This window comes from Pseudoliparis swirei, chromosome 12 (genome assembly GCF_029220125.1).
Source record: "Pseudoliparis swirei isolate HS2019 ecotype Mariana Trench chromosome 12, NWPU_hadal_v1, whole genome shotgun sequence".
In the NCBI taxonomy this organism is placed as follows: Eukaryota; Metazoa; Chordata; class Actinopteri; order Perciformes; family Liparidae; genus Pseudoliparis; species Pseudoliparis swirei.
In genome coordinates, this window is record NC_079399.1 from 7,883,833 (window position 1) to 7,907,220 (window position 23,388).

Genomic DNA, 23,388 nt, shown 5'->3' on the forward strand with positions numbered 1-23,388 from the left:
GCCCGGCACCTTCATCCGCCAATGTGAAGCCGGTCTTTGCCAAAACGACTGAAATGTTGTATCAATGCCGTACACACGTTAGACCAGCGCCCGAAAAGGGAGGGCTTCTCTCCGTGATAATGGCGATATATTATATTTTTCACATTAACTTAAGTGGTTGTTGACAGGGCTTACGGTCTCCCACACACATTTAGCGCGTCAACACGGTATATTTACTATTTAAATGATTTGGCATATAATGTTTTTTGACAGATTTTTTTTTTTTCTTCTTCTTTTTTTTTCATCTCCAAATTTTAAGAGGGGCGGCGCCCTAGCGCCCCCTATGGACGAACCGCCACTGGTGGTGACGTGTCTGGGAGGGACAGTTGCCGCCCCAGCACTAAATTCCCATCCTCATTTGTGTGTGTGTGTGTGTGTTCCACATGTGCCCATCCTTCATCTCCCCGCAGCCGTTATTGCCCTGTTCTGCCGGCAGTATGACATCATCAAGGATAACGACTCCTGCAACAATAAGGAGAAGGCCAAGCCGTCGTCAGAAAGGAGCACGCCGGAGCACCACAGTGAAGGGCTGCTGAGGAGCAAGGTGAGCCCGACGCCTCCGAATACCGGAGCACATAGAGGCTCCGTCACGCGCCTGGGTATGTAAACACTCTGAGTGACCCTGAAACTGAAGCAGCTCGATGGGGTTAACGGTTTTATTTATTTATTTTTTGCGTCTAAGGAATTCCGTTTCCTTTTACTGAGCAATGTCAATATGTCTTCCGTGTTGTGAACCCTTTCTACAGAAGATTTTCAATTCAATTCAGTTTATTTCATCGAGCCCAATATCACAAATTACAAATTTGCCTCAGAGGGTTTTACAATCTGTAAACATACGACATCCCTGACCTTTGACCTCACATCGGATCTGGAAAAACTCGCAGAAAATGAAACTTTCACGGGGAAAAGAGGGAAGAAACCTTCAGGAGAGCAAAAAGGAGGATTCCTCTCCAGGATGGACAGAAGCAATAGATGCCATGTGTACGGATGAACAGCGTTAGAGTTACATAAACACATCAATGAAAGAAACTATTTGAATTAATTCCACTGAATAACATTAATGTCCTCGGATATTTGTGCTCAGCCAACTCCCACTGCTGTCGAGTGCCCACCTCTTTGGTACTTTACAGATGCAAATGATGGTATTAACATGATTACTGTATAGTAGCATACAGGTACACACTAGACCTTCTCTCTCGGGCTTTTCGTGTTCACACATCCTTACATAAAATAGATTAACAGCAGGCAGCCAGCTATTCCCTGGATTAAAATGCAAGACATGAACTGACATTTGATTAACAAATGCGATTTGCATGTGAATACGTGTGTATGTTTAATTAGGAAAGAGGTTTTCCTTTTAAAATAGAAGCAAGGATTTTATTAAAAAAAGGACAATAAATGGCTATTTTACAATACAATTACTTTATATTTTCATTTTTTTATTAAATATATATTTTAAATTGTATTCAGTGACATTAATCTGTTTTAAATATGCAAATGACTATTACTTTATGGTATACAACTTGTAGAGTAAACATTACAATTATCGGTGGAAACTTCACCTTACTTTTAATGCTTTAATGCTTGAATTTACTTTTAATGGTTAGATTTAAAATAAACACATTGCGACCATATAGTTTATCATATTTATTAAGCTTAACCTTTTATAGACTCTTTATAAAACTCTTAAATATCCTCTTCAAATAATAATCCTCCCAGGAAAATTCCATCTAGAATTCAAAACAGCCTCCTCATGTAAAACAGGATGTTTACTACAGATGTAATCACAGTAATCTCCGACCACAGTATGAGCACCGCTATCTGCTAACGGTTATCTGCTGCAGTCACAGCTCCGTAATGAGGCCGTCGCTGATCGATAATCAAGATAATTTTTCAGCGTGAGTTTTGACCTCCGGCTAGAATTTAATGGTGCAACATGTTGAGTTTAAATCTAAATTATCTGAGGGGCAATCACTGAAGGATTCCTCATCGTGTCGGCTTATCTCACCTTCCAGTCTTCATTAGGTGGTCGGAGTTTGATGCAAAGTTTCTGTCAGAGAAGTTCTGTAGAGGACTTCAGAAACTCTCTCTCGTATCAGTCAATAGTGAAAATGACTCAGCAAAAAGTCCTGAAGGTGTTCAGTCTGCGGCGGAGGGGATGCATGGAGGCAGGTCGGGGTCATTTTAATCTAATCTCGAAGAAAACACTTTTTATTAGAGGTGTCACAATGTCAGATTTTCCCTCCAATATTTCTTGAGAACAATATTATTGCGGTACCTATAGAACATTTGAAAAATAAACAAATAAATAATGACATATATAATAATAATTAGTCAAACACACCTATAATTTTGTTCATTGTTAATTTTGACACTTTTCTGGCAAATAAATTACACTCCAAATAATAAGAGAAAGAGGTGGAGAAAGAGTGTGTGAACATAAGTGTGCAAAAGCATTAATATTTAGATATGTAGCGAAGAGAGACACATATACTAAGGACGCATACAGTGCCACTGCCCTTCCCCCCCTCGGCAGGTCTGATCATGACCTGGTCCGGCTGACACCCAGGTATGTTCCTCTGGTGAAGAGGCTGCCGGTGACCACCAGGACTGTGAGGAGGTGGTCTCTGGAGGCTAACGACGCTCTGCAGGACTGCTTCGAGTCAACGGACTGGGATGTGCTGTGTGGACCGCACGGGGAGGACATCAACAGTATGACCGACTGCATCACGGAATACATCAAGTTCTGTGAACACACCACCATCCCATCACGGACTGTGCGCTGCTTCCCCAACAACAAGCCCTGGATCACCAGGGACCTGAAGGCGCTTCTTAACAAGAAGAAAGCTGCTTTCAGGTCTGGAGACAGGGATGAGCTGAGAAGAGTCCAGCGCAACCTTAAGGTGCAGCTCAGGGAGGGCAAGGACTCCTACAGGAGGAAGCTGGAGGCCAAACTCCAGCTGAACAACTCAAAGGAGGTGTGGTCTGGCATGAAGCAGATAACTGGCTTCAAGGTGGGAGGGAGACAGCCAGTGGGCTCCCTGGAGAGGGCCAACGAGCTGAACTGTTTTTTTAATAGGTTCAGTTCACAGCCCTCCCCCGTCTCCTCCACACATCACACCTCCCAAACACCTCCCCCTCTGTCCCCCCTGCTGAGCTGCACATCCACCGAGCCCTCAATAACAATGGGCTCCTCCACCCTCCCCCCTCTCTCTGTTACGACTGACCAGGTGAGAAGACAGCTGGAGAAACTACTCCAGCGCAGAGCTGAAGGTCCTGATGGCATCAGCCCCAGGGTCCTAAAGACCTGCGCCACCCAGCTGTCTGGTGTCCTGCAGCGCCTCTTCAACCTCAGCCTGAGGCTGGGGAGGTCCCGTGCTGTGGAAGGCGTCGTGCCTGGTCCCTGTCCCAAAGAAGTCAACACCATCTGGCCTCAATGACTACCGACCGTCGCCCTCACCTCCCATGTGATGAAGGTGCTGGAGAGGCTGGTCTTGGCCCTCCGGCCGCAGGTGAAATCGTCGCTGGACCCTCTGCAATTTGCTTACCAGCCTCATGTGGGAGTGGACGACGCCATCATCTACCTGCTGCAACGAGCTCAGTCGCACCTGGATGGAACCGGTGTCTCTGTGAGAGTCACTTTCTTTGACTTCTCCAGTGCATTTAACACCATCCAGCCACTGCTGCTGAGTGAGAAGCTGCGGGTGGCCGGTGTGGACGCGTCCACCATCTCCTGGATCACTGACTACCTCACAGGCAGACCACAGTTTGTCAGAATGGGCCGTGCGCTGTCTGGAACGGTGGTCAGTAATGTTGGAGCCCCACAGGGAACTGTTCTGTCTCCCTTCTCTTCACCCTGTACACCAGTGACTTCCAGTACAACACGGAGTCATGCCATCTGCAGAAGTACTCTGATGACTCTGCAGTGGTCGGGTGTATTAGGGATGGACGGGAGGAGGAGTACAGGGCAGTGGTGAGCGACTTTGTAAAGTGGGCCGATGAGAACCACCTGCGGCTGAACCTGGCCAAGACCAGAGAGATGGTGGTGGACTTCAGGAGGAAGGCGACAGCTCCTACACCTCTGAGTGTCCTGGGAGTGGACGTGGACATGGTGGAGTACAAGTACCTGGGCGTCTCCATCGACAGCCGACTGAACTGGAAGGCCAACATCAACGCTGTGTACAAGAAGGGGATGAGTCGACTCTTTTTCCTGAGAAAGCTTCGATCCTTCAACGTGTGCAGCAAGATGCTGGAGTTATTCTACCAGTCGGTTGTGGCCAGTGTGCTGCACTTTGCCATTGTCTGCTGGGGGAGCAGCATCGGAGCCGGTGACACCAGCCGTCTCAACAAACTGGTTGGGAAGGCTGGCTCCATCATCGGCTGCCAGCTGGAGCACCTGGAACAGGTGGTGGAGAGGAGGACGTTGAAGAAACTGCTGTCCATATTGGACAACCCGGACCACCCTCTCCACCACCTCCTACAGGGACAGAGGAGTACTTTCTCCAAACGTCTCCTCACGCTCTGCTGCCACAAGGACAGATACAGGAGAACATTCCTGCCGGCGGCTATGAGGCTCTATAACAGTTCACCTCTTGCCAGATCATAGTGTTGATCTGCACTTCACACATCTCATTTGTTTACACTACACACATACACACACATTTCATTTCATTTGCTCTGCACTCATACACACACTTTGCTTTTTGCACTCTGTCTATATTTAATCTTTTTGTATTTGATCTGTCAGTGTTGTTGTGTGTTGTGTATGCATGTGTGTTGTATATTTATTTACATATATATTTAGTTTGTATTTTACTTTTATTTTACTTGTATACTTCTATATCTTTCATCCCTGTTTCTTATATTTTGTGTTTTGTTTTTATTCTTGTGTGTTGCTGCTACTGTCACGACAAATTTCCCCTTGGGGATTAATAAAGTATATATCTATCTATCTATCTATCTATATGCTGTATATATGAATTTAAATACAAATAAAAAGTTTTCGTTTTCAATGTTCTTTAATTCATCCAACAAGTATGTCTTTATTTTTAAGGAGAAAGTAAAAGAGTAATTATGAATTTTATTCACCTTCTCTGTTGCAGTTTCATCCCTCCGTGCGGTCTATCAACATCATCGAAGTGTAAGAAGAAGGACGCCACGTTCCTTTCTCTCTTCTGCCATCGAGGCCTTTCTCGCTGATGAGGAACTAAGCTGGAGACAGTGTGTCGTGTCTGTGCGTCATCATCAGTGAGGCTGTCTTTGCGAAACACACACATGCATGTACATAGCATTTGTAGGAACACTCTAAAGTGCAGGTACACACCGATCCACTTGACCCAACACACACGACATACCCTAATACACACACACACCCTAAGAAAACCTATTCCTGCAGATTGATAGTACATAAACTGATGTTAACCCACGGTGCAGTTAACATTGATGACTTACAAAAACACGCAACTTTGAATTCAGTGTATTTTTTTAACTTGGCATGTGCAATTAGACACCACGTTCACAACTCAGCTCGAAATAATCAAAACATGTTTCTTTTTCCAAATAGTGTTCATACATTACCTCATCACAAATGTAGATTACATGAGTCCCGTGGGGAGATTGCAAATAAGAGGATAAAGCAAAATGATGGCTTCATTTGTAAAAACCGCCACGACATGTCTTAATGTTTTCCAATAATCTTAAAGAGCCATTTTCGTGTTATCGTTATATTTTTTCATATAGTTCATAAAATACAAACGCGTCTGCACATTAATCATTCATTTAATAAAGTTGCATGCAGGTCGTTTGCCTGTAGAATAGCAATAGATGTGCATTCTAAGTGAGATGCCCAAAAAATTGAGAAATAAACACGATTGCAGTCCTGTGAAGCTGTTCATGTTTTCCTTTCTTCGACCTGCTTTTAGAACAGGGCATTGTCTTTTATTGTCCGGCGTTTAATATCAGATCTTGCACATTTCCTGACAATTGAATTTCTCGAAGTGTAAAATAAACCTTCTGTAGAATTATACCCATCGTGAAGTTGCAGCTAATGTAATGTTGTTTCTGTGTATGACTCATTTCCACTGCGCACAAAAAAGCACTCTCACAAATAAACTGTCACAAAGATGCAATTGGTGCATCAGTTGTATTGTGAGAATAGTTAAGAATAATCTTGTAATAGAGTCAGAGGTGGTTTGAAGTCACTGCACATGAGGCCTAACAGTGACAGTGCTGCGTTTAACTGCAGAGTGATGTCACAGATAAAACGTGTAGTCATCCAATACATTACTCTTCATCACTACAGCAATATTCAGTAAATTAAGCCACAACGTGTCCTCGAAAACCGGATTCGACTGGCCGCTTTAGAGTCTGATGACATGCCATGCAGCATCGTGTTTTCAGTGAGCCGAGACCTGCAAAATATCATCAAAAAGAGCAGTAAGCCTCCGAAAAGGTCGGAAGCAGACGGGCTCATCATTGACTCGCCATCCCTTTTCATTTCCGTGTACCGATAACAACAAAGCCAAATATCAAAAGCATTTGAGAGACCTAAAATTGTGAATTGGTGTCGGCACACACACATGTATTAATGCCACAGAGCGAACAGAAGCAGCCAGCGAGCCGCTGCAGGGCTGTGGTCGTCAAGGCAGTAACAGGGAGTAGCTCCTCAGTCTCCAGCGCTCTGAAGTATCAAAAGGACCTTTTTTTACAGCTTTTCTTTGGTCTCACTGCCGGCCGATGTCCCTCCTGGGGACAGACCTGCTGCTCCACAGGGGGCTCACATTGAGCTTCCAGTCCAGCCTTCCTGGAGTGAACATCAAAGTGTTAAAGGCAAGAGTCCTGCAGAGGCTGCAACCACAGTGGACAGGTTGATAAATGTGATATAAATGATGTACTTTTAAACTTGTTGTTATTTGATTAGTCATTTGTATGGACCGCCAGGGATCCTCGAGATACAGACCGATACTTTTCAGCTCCCTCTGTTGGAGCCTGACAACGAGACTGAAGGCGTGCCATGATGCAGCATCCGTGTCTTTAAAAAAACTAATATTTGCATTCCTCTCCAAACATTCATCAGACTAAACAAACACTCTGAGATTGCTGCCGTCTCACAGAACAGGCACACACACACACACACACACCTACACACACACACACACACACACACACACTTGATTGAGTTTTACACCTATAAAATATGAGAAGAAAAATTCCATAATCTGAACCAGATGGCATTCTCCAGTTCTGACGAATGAAGCTAATGAAGGTTTCTCAAACCTGTATTCTCTCTACTGACCAGCAGGGGGTGACTCTTCTAGTTGTAAAAAGAAGTCTGGTTGTACAGAAGTCTATGAGGAAAATAACCTTCCTCCTTACTTGATTTGTTACCTCAGTAAACATTGAAGAAGTGAGTTTATAGTCTGAATTACTAGTTTCAAGTATTTTAAATACAGCTTGATGTTCATTTACTACATTTTGGTCCCATTTAAAGTAAAATAAACCATAAGGTATAATTTACGGAGGGGTTACTATGATTGACAGGTCGCTGTAACAGAGCCATATAAGGCGTCTCTAGGCCGCTCCTCCGCAGTCCAAATATGGTACATTTCCATTCACTGGTTACACATATTTGTACCCGATATATAATTTACTGTGTTCAGAACCATATGTTTTTTTTATAAATCGAGAGAACAGACTACATATCGTTGCTTTTCACATGGTATGCATTATTTTAGTTTTTGTAATCACGAGCCGTGGGCAGAGTGAGGACACATCGATGTGATGGTGTCAGTCAGACGGCCAAACAAGAGGCTGCCGTTGCTTCACATCAGATGCGAAGTGTCAGAGAAAAACAACATGGATTCAAACTAAAATGCAGCGGATAGATCGACGATCACGATGAAGAGAGCGCCCGGCTGCACAGTGAGCTGTTGTGCTTTAATTGGTTCTTTCTCAAGCTGAGTTATTGATCAAATTATAGAGCAACTCTGGAATCTAATTGATTTGCAACAAAACGATCGTCTGACGCTGCTGAAGGCCGAACTTCTTTGTCAACTATATTCGGGGAATGAGAGAAGAAACTTTTTGACAAAAGACCGGCTTCTTCAAATGCTATCCTAGATTCGAAAGACCACAGTTGAGTGGAATGAAGTATTTGTACAAAGTATTTTATTATGCAGAAGTCGGTAACAAACCACAACAGTTTCCAAACGCTGTACACTTTTGAATCGTTTTTTTTTAACACAGTTTACGACAACTGCTTGTGGTTTATAAACACAATTGCTGTTATCATATCAACACAACACTATTGAAAACCCACTAATTGCATAGATAGAAATGAAGCACCTTCTTTGAAAAGTAAACTGATACTGTAAACATCTCAGGTTCACTGGGCAACGATAGCTTTTCTGAAAGTTTTCTGAAAGCCTGAAATATGTTCTGGCCTCAAGCCTTCCGTCTGATCTGTATTCAGTGCACTCCGTACTCAAAGTGGCATGTTATACCTCCAAGAGTGGGTCGGTCTGCCCCCCCCTCCCCCGCTGGGTCTCAGTGTGCTGTGCACAGAATACTGGATACATGAAAGAAAACTATTTAGTCCAGCAGATCAATTCCCTCCATGATGCAATGTATACATTTATCTATTCTACATAATAACCCAGGGGGAATTTGGCTGCAACATATAATCATATCACACTGATATTATTCCATGAAAATCTATTTAGAAAGGGTAAAGTCTGGGTGGAGACTATATCCGTGCCCCGTATAGGTCTCTGCATTGGATAACTATGCCGCTTGGGCAGAAGCAACTCTAGATGTTGTCCTTTTCGTAAATGTGGTTAAAACTCTGTTGGTTGGTCGTCGTCATTGAAAATCATTATTGAGCCCTGGACAGCAGCCCATCTCCAAATATCCCTCAAAAGCGCTGAATCAGCTGATACTGAAGCACCCGCACATGAATCAGTCAATGATGGAGCTGAGAAGGTGAGAAAATGTGAGAAAAAAAAAAGTCTATATGTGTGGAAAGATGAGAAAGGTAAGGCCGAGATGACAACGTTGCATTTTGACGGTGCGCTCTGTATAAACGAGACTAAAATGCAAACATGGCTCCACGAATCTTCCAGATCTTTTTATGACGGCCAAAGCCGTAAAGAGCTCACTTTTAAAGATGTAATGGAGGCGTTATTTGAGCAAGTCGGGAACGAAACAATGCAATTTAGCTTCATGGCGTGACATGATAAAACCATCCAATCATTCAGCAGCAGGTGTCATGACAACGACACTGAGCCCCCGCTGCCTCCGCCTCAGTCATGATGCCATGAATACAGAGAGAAGGACAACTTCAGACGGACTGGGGAAAAGTAGAATATCCTCCCGACAGCCAACGACATCTGAAAGTCATCGGAAAAAATTAATTCGCTGAGTCCCAGCAGAGCAATAATTCATATACACGAAGATTTTGGGACGAAGGACGTGTTTTGTGGCACGGACTGCAGTTCAATTGAGGACAGGATTTTGACTTAATAATTAAATACTGTCCATGGGTTACCGATGGCTATATTGAAAAAATAAAGCATAAAATCCACATACGATTATATTTGTACAAATTGTCTAACCTAAAGCAAAACATACAGGCATCTACACATTCACATGATAATTATTACAAACAACCTTTGTGACGCCCTGAATCTATTCATCCTACTTCTTCTATCATGATACCATATGCATACATACATTACACAGCTTTGACATTGAAAAAATACAGAATAAGGAAATAAGTTTCTTTACTCTATTAACTTGGCCACACACCTGTCCTCTTAACCTTACATCATCGCTATGTTTTAACAGTAACATATTTACGTTGAGTGGCAGCTGAGGAGAAGTATGTATGTAAAACAGTATTTTGGTCACATAAGCCATATTCATATAGACAGCGGTGAAAATATTGTCGAGAGGAAAGTCCACATGTCTCTGAGGGAGAAAGGTGTGCGGTTGTGCTGTGTCTTCTGTACATTGCAAACACCATATATTGACATTGTTAACATAAAGCAAGCAAGCAAGCACATAGGAATACAGAATATCAGTTCTGATCACTGACGATACACATTCCTCACAATAGTACGGTGGTTTCTCTGTGTGTGTTTTGGAGGATTCCACATTTTCTAAACCACATTAACCCTCCTGTTGCCTTCGGGTCAATTTGACCCGATTCAATATTTAACCCTCCTGCCGCCTTCGGGTCAATTTGACCCGATTCAATGTTTAATGTCGGTGTTCTTTCGGGAGTCAACAAACAAACATAAAGTACCTCACACTTAAACTTGGAAAACAATATTAATTCTAATAATTTTCTGGAGATTTTAATAGCTGGGGTCATATTGACCGCAAGGGTAAAATATATCAGTAAATATAAAGGTAACAGGATGGTTAAACATTGAATCGGGTCATATTGACCCGAAGGCAACAGGAGGGTTAAGATGCGTTTACCTCAAAAAGGCCCTCCATTGATTTTACACACCAAGGTCAGTTGATTGGTACTATTCGAAGACTGTGACAACAGTTTTATTACATCTTAGCTCTCAAGTCAGGGAACATAGCCCTGGTGATGTCATAGTGATGTCGTCAGGAGCATCTTCATGTCGACTCACAGCCCGTCTTACAAGCGGGGAGCGTGAAGCTCGTCATCTGTCTCATAACAGACCGAACTGCATTGTGAAATATGTAGGATCCAGTGGGTTTGGAGCCCATAGAAGGGACAACAGGGGAGGACATCTTGGCCTCAGCTGCTTTTTGATGATCCGTTTGGATCATTCTTCTGATAAATATCACATTATGGAAGTGCAATACTAAATCACTCAGGTACCACCATGCCAGACTTTAGCTGTTTGCCAAGTGCATTGCTGTTGACCCTCAGCTCTAGTTTATTGGATGCACTGCTGAGACCGTAAGTGCGTGACACTATTTTAGCAACATCTAAATATAGCCTTCGTCAGCAGATACAGTTGCTCTGTTGTCATGGTGATTGATTAGTTTGTTTTAACGCAACCTAATAGATCATTCATTACTTATTTAGTTCCCACCACCCCGATGCATATGACCACCACTAAACTATCTTTACGACAACTGAGCAAATAATCTGCTGAAGAAGGCCAAGATATGTTAATTGAAAGTCCTGGATACCCAAAGTAAGCAGCAGTCCCGTGTTTGATGCCTGTGTTTGATGTGATGGTTGTTAAATATAAACACTGCATCACAATCCGTAAATGTCACATGTATGCCTCTTATTTCCAAGGTGGATTCTGGTCATTTCTTTAAGACACATTTATGTTCCAAACAATAAAAAGATGACATATGGGGTAAAGGTGGCCCGTGTTGACTTTATCACATGCCGTTTAATTATTCAAAGAACCTGAATGATGAATACATAAAGCATAAAACATCATGACTGAAGATGTGTGCCAGCGTTGCTTCCAGTGACGACTGAGACTGGCAGATGTTACTTTGTTGAGCAAGCGACGAGATCAGAGCTTTCACATTTGATAGAAAGAGATGACACGCGCCTTTTATGTGCACGCATGTCTAAACCACTTGAAGCCGAGAATATCTTCATCCAAATTCCACTTATCCGAGTGTCGTTGAAAGTGTTTTTACAAGTTCAGATTGAAAAAAAGACAGAGACTCCCATCTTCTCACAACCTAGAGATATGTCATTCGTGCACATTGTTGTGTGTCATCCGGCAGTTTGAGAGAGTAGGAAGATGGTGGGAGATGTCTGTTTACACCGAGTGGGGGGTCGACTGGCAGTTTATAACATCAGGGCATCCATTCGGACTTCTCCGCAGCAGCCACAGGAGAGCAGAGCCTCCCCTCGTCTCAAGTGATGTGGGCCTTTTTTTGAGTTTGGAATCCTTTCTAAATTGGGCGGCTATATTTCAGCGTGTGTTATTCAAAAAGTCGTTGTTGCAGACAGACAACAGTCCCGGGGACTCAGAGCTGCATCGTTAGAGCCGGGTTCGGAGCCGCACTCGGCCAGTCTGACGGAGACAGAAAAGAGAGGGAGAGAGAAAAGTAATATTGCTACAGGAAAGCAAAAGCAGGAAAATATGTATTCATCCAAGGGGTTCACAGGACATGCTGAGCTTAAAAACTGGGAGAAGAAGAAAAGATAGAATGCAATTGTAAATGTATACGAGTGTGCACACATACAGAGAGCCTTAAGTGGCAGACCGGGAGGATATCTACAAGATCACCCATAGAATTACAAACGGACATTTTACAATTAAAACTAGAATCTTTTGAGATATCAAGAGAAAAAGTTAAGTCCGAACCAAAAACCCGGACACCTACAAATATCTCATCAAAGGTTTGCAGGGGGAAAAAAAGTCTGGAAAGTCCACTTGCAACATGCAATGTCCAAACATGCAAATAACATGCCGGTCACTTACCGGTGTCCATCTCCTCTACTTCCATGTTACTGAACGCCAGAGTGAAGAAAAAGGAAATCATGACTATGTGACTATAATAGTATGTTATACTAAAATATATGTTAAAACACACATAATGTCAGGAAGATTCAAATGATATAACATTTTAATAACTCGCCACATTTCGATGAGGTTAAATAATGAAATATTAAAAATTACATTCTTCATTCCCATGCTGCAACTAAGGGTTTAAAACTCCAAGGCCTCTAATGAATGAATAAATCTTATATAGAAATTAAAAGCATTTAAAATAAACCGATTTGATCGGAAGTTGATGTCAATCGTTGAATATGCTTGAAAAAGAATTTAACATTCTTACAATCAGATTTTTTTAACTTTCACCCTGACTTGTGCTGATACAGTTAATGAAAAGTAATGGTTTGGCAAGTTAGAGGAATGATACAGCACTTCAAGAGACCCCCAGAGGATGTGCTTCTGCATACAAATAAAATGTAATAAAGTAATTAAAGTGAACCACCAACTGGCCCCCAATGCCATCTTGCTTGAAGAGGCTAAGCAGGACATGAGCTAAAGAGGCCTGGTGGTACGGGCTTTCTGTACAGGAGAGGTAGCCGGGGAAAAAACAACCTAAAACGATAAAAAATGAACCTTTTTTAACATTGCTTTTAAAAGGTTTTATGTTGAAAGCTACACAAAGGCTGTGGGAACAAAAAATAAACAAGATAGGCAATGACAAGGTCTTGAATCATTCCGACGTGTAAAACGCTGGCATGCCTCTTTGTAACCAGAGCAACATCTAAATGTTTGTATAATAGCTGGAGCAGAATTTAAAAGTGTGATCTCTGAACATGTGCATAGAGCAGCGAACACAACCCTCCTCTGCCGACCTACAGGCACTCCCAAGGTCACACCGAGGAGGTGTGACAGCCATGACAAGTCAATGTGACCCAGGGGCTTCCACCAGTCTTTAACCGCCTCACATTGCCTGACATCCTTGTTGACCTCTGCAGGGGAGGTCAGCACTAGCATTCCTGCAATCATTCAGCATTTCCTGTAGGATGTTGAATCTAGATCCAAGTGTCACACCCTCCTCCATTCCACACTCGAGGTCAGTATTTCCTCGACCCCGCTCAGAACAGCCTCAGGGATGACCTGCCTTCCTCTTCTGATCCCCCTCACGCCCGACCAGACCTCTGTATATAACATCCACCTCTCATTTACCCATTCGCTTGAAGCAAAGCGTTGCATGCTCCAACAAATGTATATTAGCCACATGCAACAGCCCTTACTGAGCTGGGGCCTCTTTAATGTGTGAAGCTGCTCTTCTCTCTTTATGGATGGACAGAGCAGCACTGCAGGACACATAACAGCTGGTAATATGAGGAAATGAAACGCCAGGCAGAGAGCACCGACACCCACTGGACTGTTTGGCCCATATGTTCCTCACAGTCTGTTGTGCACATCATCCGTCAGAGGGACCACGAGCATGATGTTGTAAGCGTTGTCATGCATCATGTTCTGAGTCTTTTTAAATCTCAGAAGAAAGTTTCTATGACTCAAAGTTGTACCTGTGTGACTCACATTGTCGTCTTTCTGCAGACTGTAGCTACCAACCGTAATGTATTCTTAGATCATACGTTTTGCCTTATTCCTTCTTTTGGTACTACAGGCTTTTCTTCCTGTATAGAGAATTAGGAGGCGGCGACCTCCGTCAAATTTCGTCCCGCCTCCAGTGTTGCACTCGGGGGATTGATGCCTTCTGTAAGGGCAGCAGCATTACGCCGATGTCGTGGCACCGTATCGTAATCAGCATAGTGAACGGGGGACGGCGCTGCCAAAAACTGGAAGAAAACAACCATCTGCTTTAAGCTGGACCGCAGCGACGCCGGGACCAGCCCTATACACGTGAAGCTCTGTCACTGGCTGACGGAGTGCTCCGGCGTTTCCGCCGGTAATGTCTTTGCCACCGCAGCACATTCCGCAATCAATCGGCACATGGAAAGCCAATGAGGTCATTATTAATCGACCATTCCATTGTTTTATATTTACAGCTGGTGTTACGTGTGCCTGAACGCCATCTTGCACTGAGACGACAACGGCAGTGTGCTTCTGTTTACACCAGGGAAATGTAGGGAAATAAAGTAATTTAAAAATATATTTTATCAACTTTCTCTTATTTTATAGAATACGATGAGTTCAGAAATATTTAACATAGGAGCCAAATTAAAATATATCTGAGAACATCTGAGAAGACAACAATTTTGGTGAAAAAAGAAAGAACATAGCAAGATTCTTATTCTCTCAGTATTTGTGGCCATACTCTAAAAACACCTCCCCAGTCAATGATGACTTAAACAAATACGTTTTAGGACACTTAATTAAGTTACCAGACAATTATGATATGCATCCTTTCTACCTCAGCTCATTGCCATGGATGTAATGCCATCTTTTGACACAGTTACCCGAGACTGTTGCATATCCCCGTCTGTGTGTGAATTTCAATAAATATTCGTGTCAATCAATCTGTCAAATGAAGTTTGACAGCTGACCATCACTCTCAGTGCGACATCATTGAAATGGTGATCCACTGCATTTCTGTTTGGAACTGGAATCAACATAACATATATTTCATACTTTGTGTGCGAGAACAATCCCATTTATTTTTCTAAATAAAGTCATAACTGCCCCAGTGTTCAGCAGTAGTCATATGCAAAGGTTACCTTGAGAACGCATCATCGAGGCCATCATCCACGTCCTGTTGGGACGTGAGGAATATGAATCAATACACACGTAAATCACTTCAAATTACAATCTTGCTGCTCCTGTGGATCTTTACTGAGTCAGCTGTTTGTCATAACATATTTTATTCAAGTGATACACAAATTAATTCATGAGCTAAAGAATCACACACGGCAGGTTTTAGTTTCAATCACTGACTGTATGGCCATATTGCATGAATAATATATTATGAGTCTGGAAACATATGGATACGGATGCTCAACATTCTCTGCACATGGTTTGGGAATGCAAAAGATCCAGTTAATTCAAATGCATTGTTTTAATTTATGAGATGCTAATAAATATCATTAAATAAATATCAACCTGTCCAATTTACACTGAAAATTATTAAAAAGAACCTGATGCAAGGCAAACATGGAGGTATTATAAACAGCACAACACTGAGTGAGGAGTCGGACTAGCTGGTGAAATCTGACTCAATTAAAGAATAATTTATACCAATAAGAGACAAGTCCTATAAAAGGGAAAATATGCAACAAAAAATACAGATGAATTTGTGAACTCAGCCTGTAAGAGAGACATTCAAATGAATATGGTGCCACCTAGTGTTAATAATCTGTAAGTTAACACCAGGATGGTGACTGATGTTGAGCCTCAGAGCAGAAACATTACACACGTTCCACAACTACATGTAACAACTCCCATCATGATCAGTGTCACAAATCATGTATAATTCTAGTCATGTATGTCCCCTTAAAACATTGTGAAAAATTGTTGAATTTTGTATTTAATTGAAAATGAAAAAAATATAATTAAGTCAAATAGCATTGTTGCCGTTTTATGATCAGGTTGAGCATATTACTTTACTGTGCTCTCTCAGCCTGGCTAAAACACTATTTTACACATTGCAAACTGTTTTAAACAGTCAGTGGTTTAAATAAAAGAAGAGAGAGGAAATGAAGGTGTGATTTACAAAACATTTTTTAAAAATACGGGACGCAGCAATCAGATACACTGGACGGGCATTGACACAAATATAGATTAAATTAAGCTTGTGTGAAAACATTTTATGGCCTCATGTTAGCGTGCATACAAAGTAGTCTTATACTAGTGAGGTGTACAGATTTAAACTTTAGTATAGGATCGCTACCCCTAAGTTGCTGTCTAACATTTCAGTATCAGGAGAGAACAAGTTGGACAGGTGCATCTATCTGTCACATACAACCAATCTGACCAATCAGCAGTTGGGAAGCAGATGGCGTGACCTACCCAAGAGTCGTGTTTGATTGGTCGCCTCCGAGAGGGGTTGCTGCGAGGCGACGGCGAGCTGAGTAAAGCCGAGAAGAAGGGCCTCCGGAGCTTCTCCTCCAACCCGACGGGCTTGCATGCCTCCTCTGGATCTGAGGGAGGTGGCAGGTGTGGACGAGAGGTTGACGGGGACACAGCAGGTGAGACAGAGGGGGGACGGATAAACGGTTAAAAGGACGAGACGCAAGAGAAGAGAGACGGAGGGAGTTCCTTCTTCCTTTTCTGTCTTTCTAAATCTCCCAGTCTGCAGCACTGACGTGAAACATCAACTCCTGCCTGTGGCATTCACAGCTTTCTCTGCAACGGGCAGAATTTAATTAACCTCCAAAACTTTCAGACGGCTCTCAGTGCCGAGATACTCCCAAAGTCCTTGAAGGCTTTCACAACACATTTTCTCACTGGGCCAGCCAGCAGAGCTGGAATTAGAGACACTTTTAATTGAAAGGAGCTGGGGAAGCCAGCCATTATCTCACAACAAGCTGAATGGATGATTACGTGTCATTTAGCAGAGCCTCTGACCCCCCGAGGAGCGGAAAACATTTTGACCTATAAATGTCACGGCTATGGGATAGTACTTAAAAACTCCAGTCCCCGAATGACTAAATAAGTGGCGTATAATTGGGAGATTTGTTCTCAGTGAGACGGGATTGACAGCAGTTAACTGTTAGCATAATATCCTCCGGAGGTTGTAGGGGGCCTAAGTTTTATACGCGGCTCGAAGATCCTGGATGTATATGGAACTGAAAAACACAAATAATTGATTGATTGATTCTAACCGTTAGCGGCTTGCTAAAAAAACTCAAAAGTTGGGCTAGGTTTTTACAGAGGGAAAAAACTGTCATGTCGAGTTTCAAAAATGTCGCCTAAGGGGTGAATGAAAATGGATTCTATAGATACCCTCAAGTCTCTCCTTTCCAGAAATGCCCACTTTGTGGATAAGAGGTTAAACCTGTGTGGGAGGGTTCTTTACGAAATCACAAGGCTCCTTGTTGTGCATCAACTCGTACAAGAAAGGTCATTTCAAAGTCATTACGCCAGTGTCACTACAGAAGCATTTATTTCATCATGTTCACTGGAAACTGTTGGGTTTGGGAGGATTACTCATTTTAGTGACTGCATTATAATACAGTTGTAATTTTTACCAAACTAAATCAGGTCGTCGTAATCTCATCAGCAGCACGCAGTTGTATTTCTCACCAGGCTTATGCAATAGGTTGAAATAACACAATCTTTATCCTCATCTCCCTAGAAATACAACACCTGGAATAAGTTGCCAGGGTAACGTTAACCCCTGCAGCAGCAAAAACCTACCAACAAGCATGTCAAATATTAATTACATCTCTGTAATATTCAATATTCATAACTAAATGAACAACAAATTCAAAACCAGCGTGATGTGCAAGCACGTGGGCCGTAGAATAGAGAACAAAGCATAATGACTGGCAGCTTCTGAAGAGAGAAACATGTGAAGTTGTTATTGTGCCTCAAACTGAACGGATGAATACATGTCCATCACTCCATCACTCCATCACAAAAGAACACCTCCCAGTTAGCTCAGGGTGGATAATTAGCTGTTAGCAATCCGTCCAGAAACTAGTGTTTCTAGTGAGAGATGTGTTGCCTGTATATACTGCAGTCACCTCATGTGTTTACACATCTGGCAGCTGTTACATTGTGGCCAAAAGGTGGAATTCCAATTTCTAGGACCGTAATGTGATGCCATGGGCCCAAAAAATACTTTATCACGAAGACGCACATTGGGAAAGAGACGTCTTTACATCAGCAGATCATTTTATGTGAACACTTGAATAACTCATATTTAAATAATGTAGTCCTAAAAAAAAATTAAAACACTAATGGCCGAAATCTAGAGTTATTTTCCTTCCTCCACTTATATTTGAATGTGACTGAGAACGAGGCGGGACCGAGGCTGTGAGGCTGGGTTAAAGTTAACGCTACGGGCCAAAGGATCCTGGTAAATGTGCTTCTTGTATCCACGATTAACTTTTATAGTTATGAACAAGGTAGTAAATAAGTATTTCACAAAAAAAGTTCCAGTCAAATCGCCTGAAGAATGAGGGAAAAAAGGTTTGTCTGGAGATAAAGATTCATCTTGTCTTGTATTATTTATCAGCAAGACTTTCCTCTGAGTGCAGATACATTGCTCAGCCTTTTGAAAATAAAAACATAATTAAATAGATGATGTGCGTGAATGCACTGTGGATGAGGACAAATTGAAATGAACTCACCTGCAGGAACACACTGAGTGTCGGTCGTCTGTGTTTGCCCTTTGCTGGCTGCGCAAGAACAGCAGGTCCTGGCTTTTTTGTTTTTGTCTGGAGATAAAGAAGAAGAAGAAAAACACAAAACTAAGCCCAAAAAGAAATATGGGATGTTTGGAAAAACATGTTGGTATTTTGACTTTTGGTTGTACCTTCCTGCGCGACCTCCCACAGATCGAGGGCTACTTTAAAGGCCTGGGCCACCGTTAATGTCACAGCCTGAGCCTGAAGATGGAAAGAAAAGAGGGAGAACAACATTTATGATGAAACATCAATCCATCCGTCCTCATTCGCTTAGTCCGGGGTCGGGTTGCGGAGGCAGCAGACCCAGCAGGCTGACCCAGACTTCCCTCTCACCCGCAACATTTTCCAGCTCATACTGGGGGATCCCGAGGCGTTCCCAGGCCAGCTGGGAGATATAATCCCTCAAGTGTGTCCTGGGTCTATAGCATCTTTAGTCTGATTATTTAACCATCCACGGTGATACAACATTTAAAAAAAACTCATGATATCAACTATTTATATTTCTAACTTTTGAAATATGTCCAAATACAGACTGATGAGCTGGGAGGTGTCCAGCCACAAGGTGGAGCCATACACTATCTAAATTTGAGCCACTTGCTTCCCCAGGTGAACTACATGTATACACACTCCTCAAACAATCTGAATGTAAAACCTGCTAAAGTCCAAGGGCATGTATTCCATACTGTATATCGAGCTAGACCCAGACAAACAACAAAGGTAAACACAACAAAATGACAAGTGATGCACACTTACGATCTTCTTCTTTTGGCAGAGAAATGCATGGCACTCCAGGGTCTCGTTGAAGGGACTCTGGGAGACATATGCGAAGACCTTATCCTGAGTTTTATCTGCTGTGCAGTACGAGATTCTGGGAGAAGAGAGAGAGAACACAAAACACATTGTTCTGGTCATTTCTCCTGATAAAAGTGCATCAATAAGGAACCAATTTATGAGGTGAATAAAAGAATAAAGTGTATTGCAGATTTTAACCTTTTGACCTCATACGGAGTCCTTTTGACTTCACGTCTCCCTATGAGACGGCATAGATCCTATCTGCCTGATGGATAATCGAGGTCTGGGTCGTGGAATTCCTGCTACCAACTACGCCACTGCCCTGTTGAGACTCCGCCCACTGTTGAGACTCCGCCCACTCCTCCTCTCTACCTCCATCTGCCTGATGGATCGTGGAGGTCTCCATCGTGGAATATGTCGACGATGAACTATTCATACACTCTGTCATATTCATTGAATGTATTTAAACTCTAAATCTGTCCTTCTGTACACATTACATCTATTGCACCTGTCCATCCTGGAGAGGGATCCTCCTCTGTTGCTCTCCTCCAGGTTTCTTCCCTTTTTTTCCCCTGAAGGGTTATTTGGGAGTTTTTCCTGATCCGATGTGAGGTTTTGGGGCAGGGATGTCTATGTATACAGATTGTAAAGCACTCTGAGACAAATTAGTAATTTGTGAAATTGGGCTATACAAATAAACTGAATTGAATTGAATACATGCCTGTTTAAGGTTTATTCCCATCTACCCTTTTTTTTTTTATTCAACCAAAACGGTAACATCATATGTAAAAAAGAAGTTTGATGATGAGGTAAAAAAAAAAAAAAAGTCTGGTCAAAATATTGTGCTACCTTTTTTTTGCCCTTGCCTTCATCAAATCAGCTGCTATTTGTAATTAGAAATGTGACTATAATAAAAAATAGAGTTTCAACCTTCTATGTTCGGTTTCCAGTAAACATAGACAAGCTTAGACAAAGGTCACAGTGTGCAGACAAACTGATGGGTGTTTATTTATTCTACACCTGCTATGGGAGATAACCGAGGACGTTTGATGACAACGTATTGGTGTCTGAACTTCTTTTCTCCTCTTTTCAAACATGCTTTTCAATCACAGAACACGCATGCAGAACAAAGGACGTCATGTATAGCGCAGCTGCTGCTGGCCTCCAGTCGCAATCAAACCTCATTCATCAAAGGAAGCTACAGAAAATGCATGCATGTCAATTAAGGCCACAGCATTGCCTTTTCTCTCTCAACCTTTTCCATATTCAAGATTCAAGATTCAAGATTCAAGATGTTTTATTTGTCACGTACACACACAGGGTGTGCAGTGAAATGAAAGTGGCAATGCTCAGCAGGAATGTGCAAGGGCAACAAGTACACACTATTTACAATAAAAAACAACACAATATTTACAGTAAGTGTGTGTGTGTGTGTGTGTGTGTGTGTGTGTGTGTGTGTGCCTAAGAGGGGCTGTTGTGTGGGTCTATGTGGGGGTCCTGGTGAGGTCGGTGTTCACAATCCTGATGGCCTGAGGAAAGAAACTCCGTCTCAGTCTCTCTGTTCATGCAGAGTGACTACGGAGGCGCTTGCCTGTCCGCTGCCGCTGAAACGGACTGTTGTTGGGGTGGTGAGGATCCTTCTGATCCTGCGGCTCTGGTTCTGCACTGCCTCCTGGTGTACAAGTCCTGCAGGGTGGGAGTGTAGTTCCAATAGTGCGTTCAGCCGAATCTGAAACCTTCTGTCCTGAGCCGGGAGCAGTTGCCAAACCAGGCTGTGATGCTTCCTGTCAGGGCCTCTCTGCTCAGAGTAGAAGGACTGAAGGATCCTCTGGGAAACTTTAAATTTCCTCAGCTGCCTGAGGTGGTAGAGGCGCTGCCTTGCCTTTCTCACCAGAGTGTCTGTGTTCATGCGCAAACCAATAACAGCGGGCATGAGAGCGTTGGTTTTGAATATTATGCTGATTAAGTTCCACAGCTGGGAGCGTGGGAGACAAGCAGGAGACAAATGAGCAGCGGTGACGTCCGTGAGAGACGCTCGGAGCGCTTCGATACTTCATATGCTAAATGCGGATACAATATTGCGCTGTGGATTCAGAGTTCCCACGCAAGGCTCAGATGTTAATTGAGCCCACGTTGCTTTAGTTAAGCGTCGTGTTAAGCGGCTGCGAGCCATCTTAAAGAGTGTTTGTTGAATTAACTGTAACTTGTATATGCTATTCCTCAGAGTTTGGTCTTATTTATCCGTTAAGAACATCGACCAATCAGGAAAGACATGTGAAACCGGCAGAAATCTGATGCAAAAAAAACAAAAAAACTCTTGATGTATTGCAACTTGTTGAAATATCTGAAATTCTACCGTCAGTAAAGTCTTGGATTGCAAATCTCTCTGCTGCGCATGAGGCCTCATTCCCAACACTCCCACTGAATCTCGACTGATCTTATATCTGGTTTTCAAGAAATCCAATTGCCTGCAAATCCAGTGACAGCCACAGCCAGTTATTTTGAATGGGAATCTAACCCAATGACTGGCCTCACCAGACTGCACAAACGCAAGGATCCGTTTGTCAGATTTCTTCACTCATAGAACACATTGATCGCCGTTCTGAATCCTGTTAGCTGATAGCAGGAGTATGTGATAGGCATAGCTTGCGAGCCACATGGTATTTGGAGTGCTGACTCATAAACTGGCACTGCTTCCGACCTCCAGTAACTTACAGCAAAGGCGTCCAAAGAACAAATCAGCGTTCACTCTGCAGCGAATCAGGTGGTCTATCTGCACTCGTTAGGAGCCTATTTGAACCTCTTAGTGCATGGAAGATAAAGGGCGACTAGCCCCACCTGAAAAGTCACCGTGCCCCTCTCGGATCATCCTGGCCTCAGATTTTTGAGTGCTGGCTTGCCTCCACTGATGCTGACCCACTGGCAATGCCCAACACCCAGCTCAGATGTCCCATCTCTCCATCACGTCGATAGGTAATTTGAGACCCTTAAACCAAGCTCTCCAATGAGCTGAAGGGAGTAGTGAAGCGGTTGACCACTATTTAATCCGGTTTCCACAATGTAATTATCATCATTAAAAAACATTATCTACATGCCTAAAATATCACGCCTGGCAATACGTGATCTCATCATTCTCTGGAGGAGCTTTATTGTAACCTTGTCCTTGCGCAATTTGCACTCCTTCAATGTTATGCGTGCTCTCTGGAATTTGCGGTTTTGTTGCTCAACAATGAAATTAACTTTTATAATTTAAAGTAATGTCCCATGTACCTCACACTCGGCACAATATTCTAAATCTGGGGTTATGCTTGTCAATGCCTGAGCCGTCAAAATATTTAGTAAATTAAAGCTAAAGTGAGGGTCTACAGATTTCATCTTTGTCAGCATACCCCAGCCTGTTTATTACAGCACTCGTAATGTGATAGAAGTCTCTTAAAACCCTGTATGACATTTATATATATTATTTATAAATAAAAAATACTTTTAATTATGCACCATGTGTCAAATGGATCGATAGACTATCCGTCGTTAAAACACAAAACTCAGGGTGAAATACATGTAGACAGCATCACAGAATATGAACCAAGCTTGAACAGCAGAAGCTGAGCTGTCAGTCGGCATCATTCCCAAGACGGGTCCGAGTGACCCAGGCCTGTCTCCTCACTGCGTGAGCCCTTTGACAGAATATCAACTGAATATTTAAAGCTATTGAACATAAAGTAGCACTTCAAACATCGAAGCTGCGAATCTCTCCATGGAGGATA

At 42.7% G+C, this 23,388-nt stretch overlaps 2 protein-coding genes across 2 annotated transcripts in view; one reads left to right on the forward strand and one right to left on the reverse strand.

The window, feature by feature from the left end:
• Window positions 1-5,183, forward strand: part of fndc4a (fibronectin type III domain containing 4a) — a 37,860-nt gene extending 32,677 nt beyond the window's left edge. The window contains exons 5-6 of the mRNA XM_056428903.1: window positions 450-583; window positions 5,142-5,183. Of these exons, the coding sequence (XP_056284878.1) occupies window positions 450-583; window positions 5,142-5,183 (176 nt within the window). The remainder of the gene's footprint in view (window positions 1-449; window positions 584-5,141) is intronic.
• A 3,002-nt stretch (window positions 5,184-8,185) lies between these two features.
• Window positions 8,186-23,388, reverse strand: part of si:dkey-71h2.2 (low density lipoprotein receptor adapter protein 1) — a 37,212-nt gene continuing 22,009 nt past the window's right edge. Inside the window, exons 4-10 of the mRNA XM_056427435.1 lie at window positions 19,586-19,700; window positions 18,961-19,033; window positions 18,776-18,862; window positions 16,488-16,618; window positions 15,200-15,234; window positions 12,480-12,508; window positions 8,186-12,068 (exon numbers count right to left, since the gene is read on the reverse strand). Of these exons, the coding sequence (XP_056283410.1) occupies window positions 12,022-12,068; window positions 12,480-12,508; window positions 15,200-15,234; window positions 16,488-16,618; window positions 18,776-18,862; window positions 18,961-19,033; window positions 19,586-19,700 (517 nt within the window). The 3' untranslated portion in view covers window positions 8,186-12,021. The remainder of the gene's footprint in view (window positions 12,069-12,479; window positions 12,509-15,199; window positions 15,235-16,487; window positions 16,619-18,775; window positions 18,863-18,960; window positions 19,034-19,585; window positions 19,701-23,388) is intronic.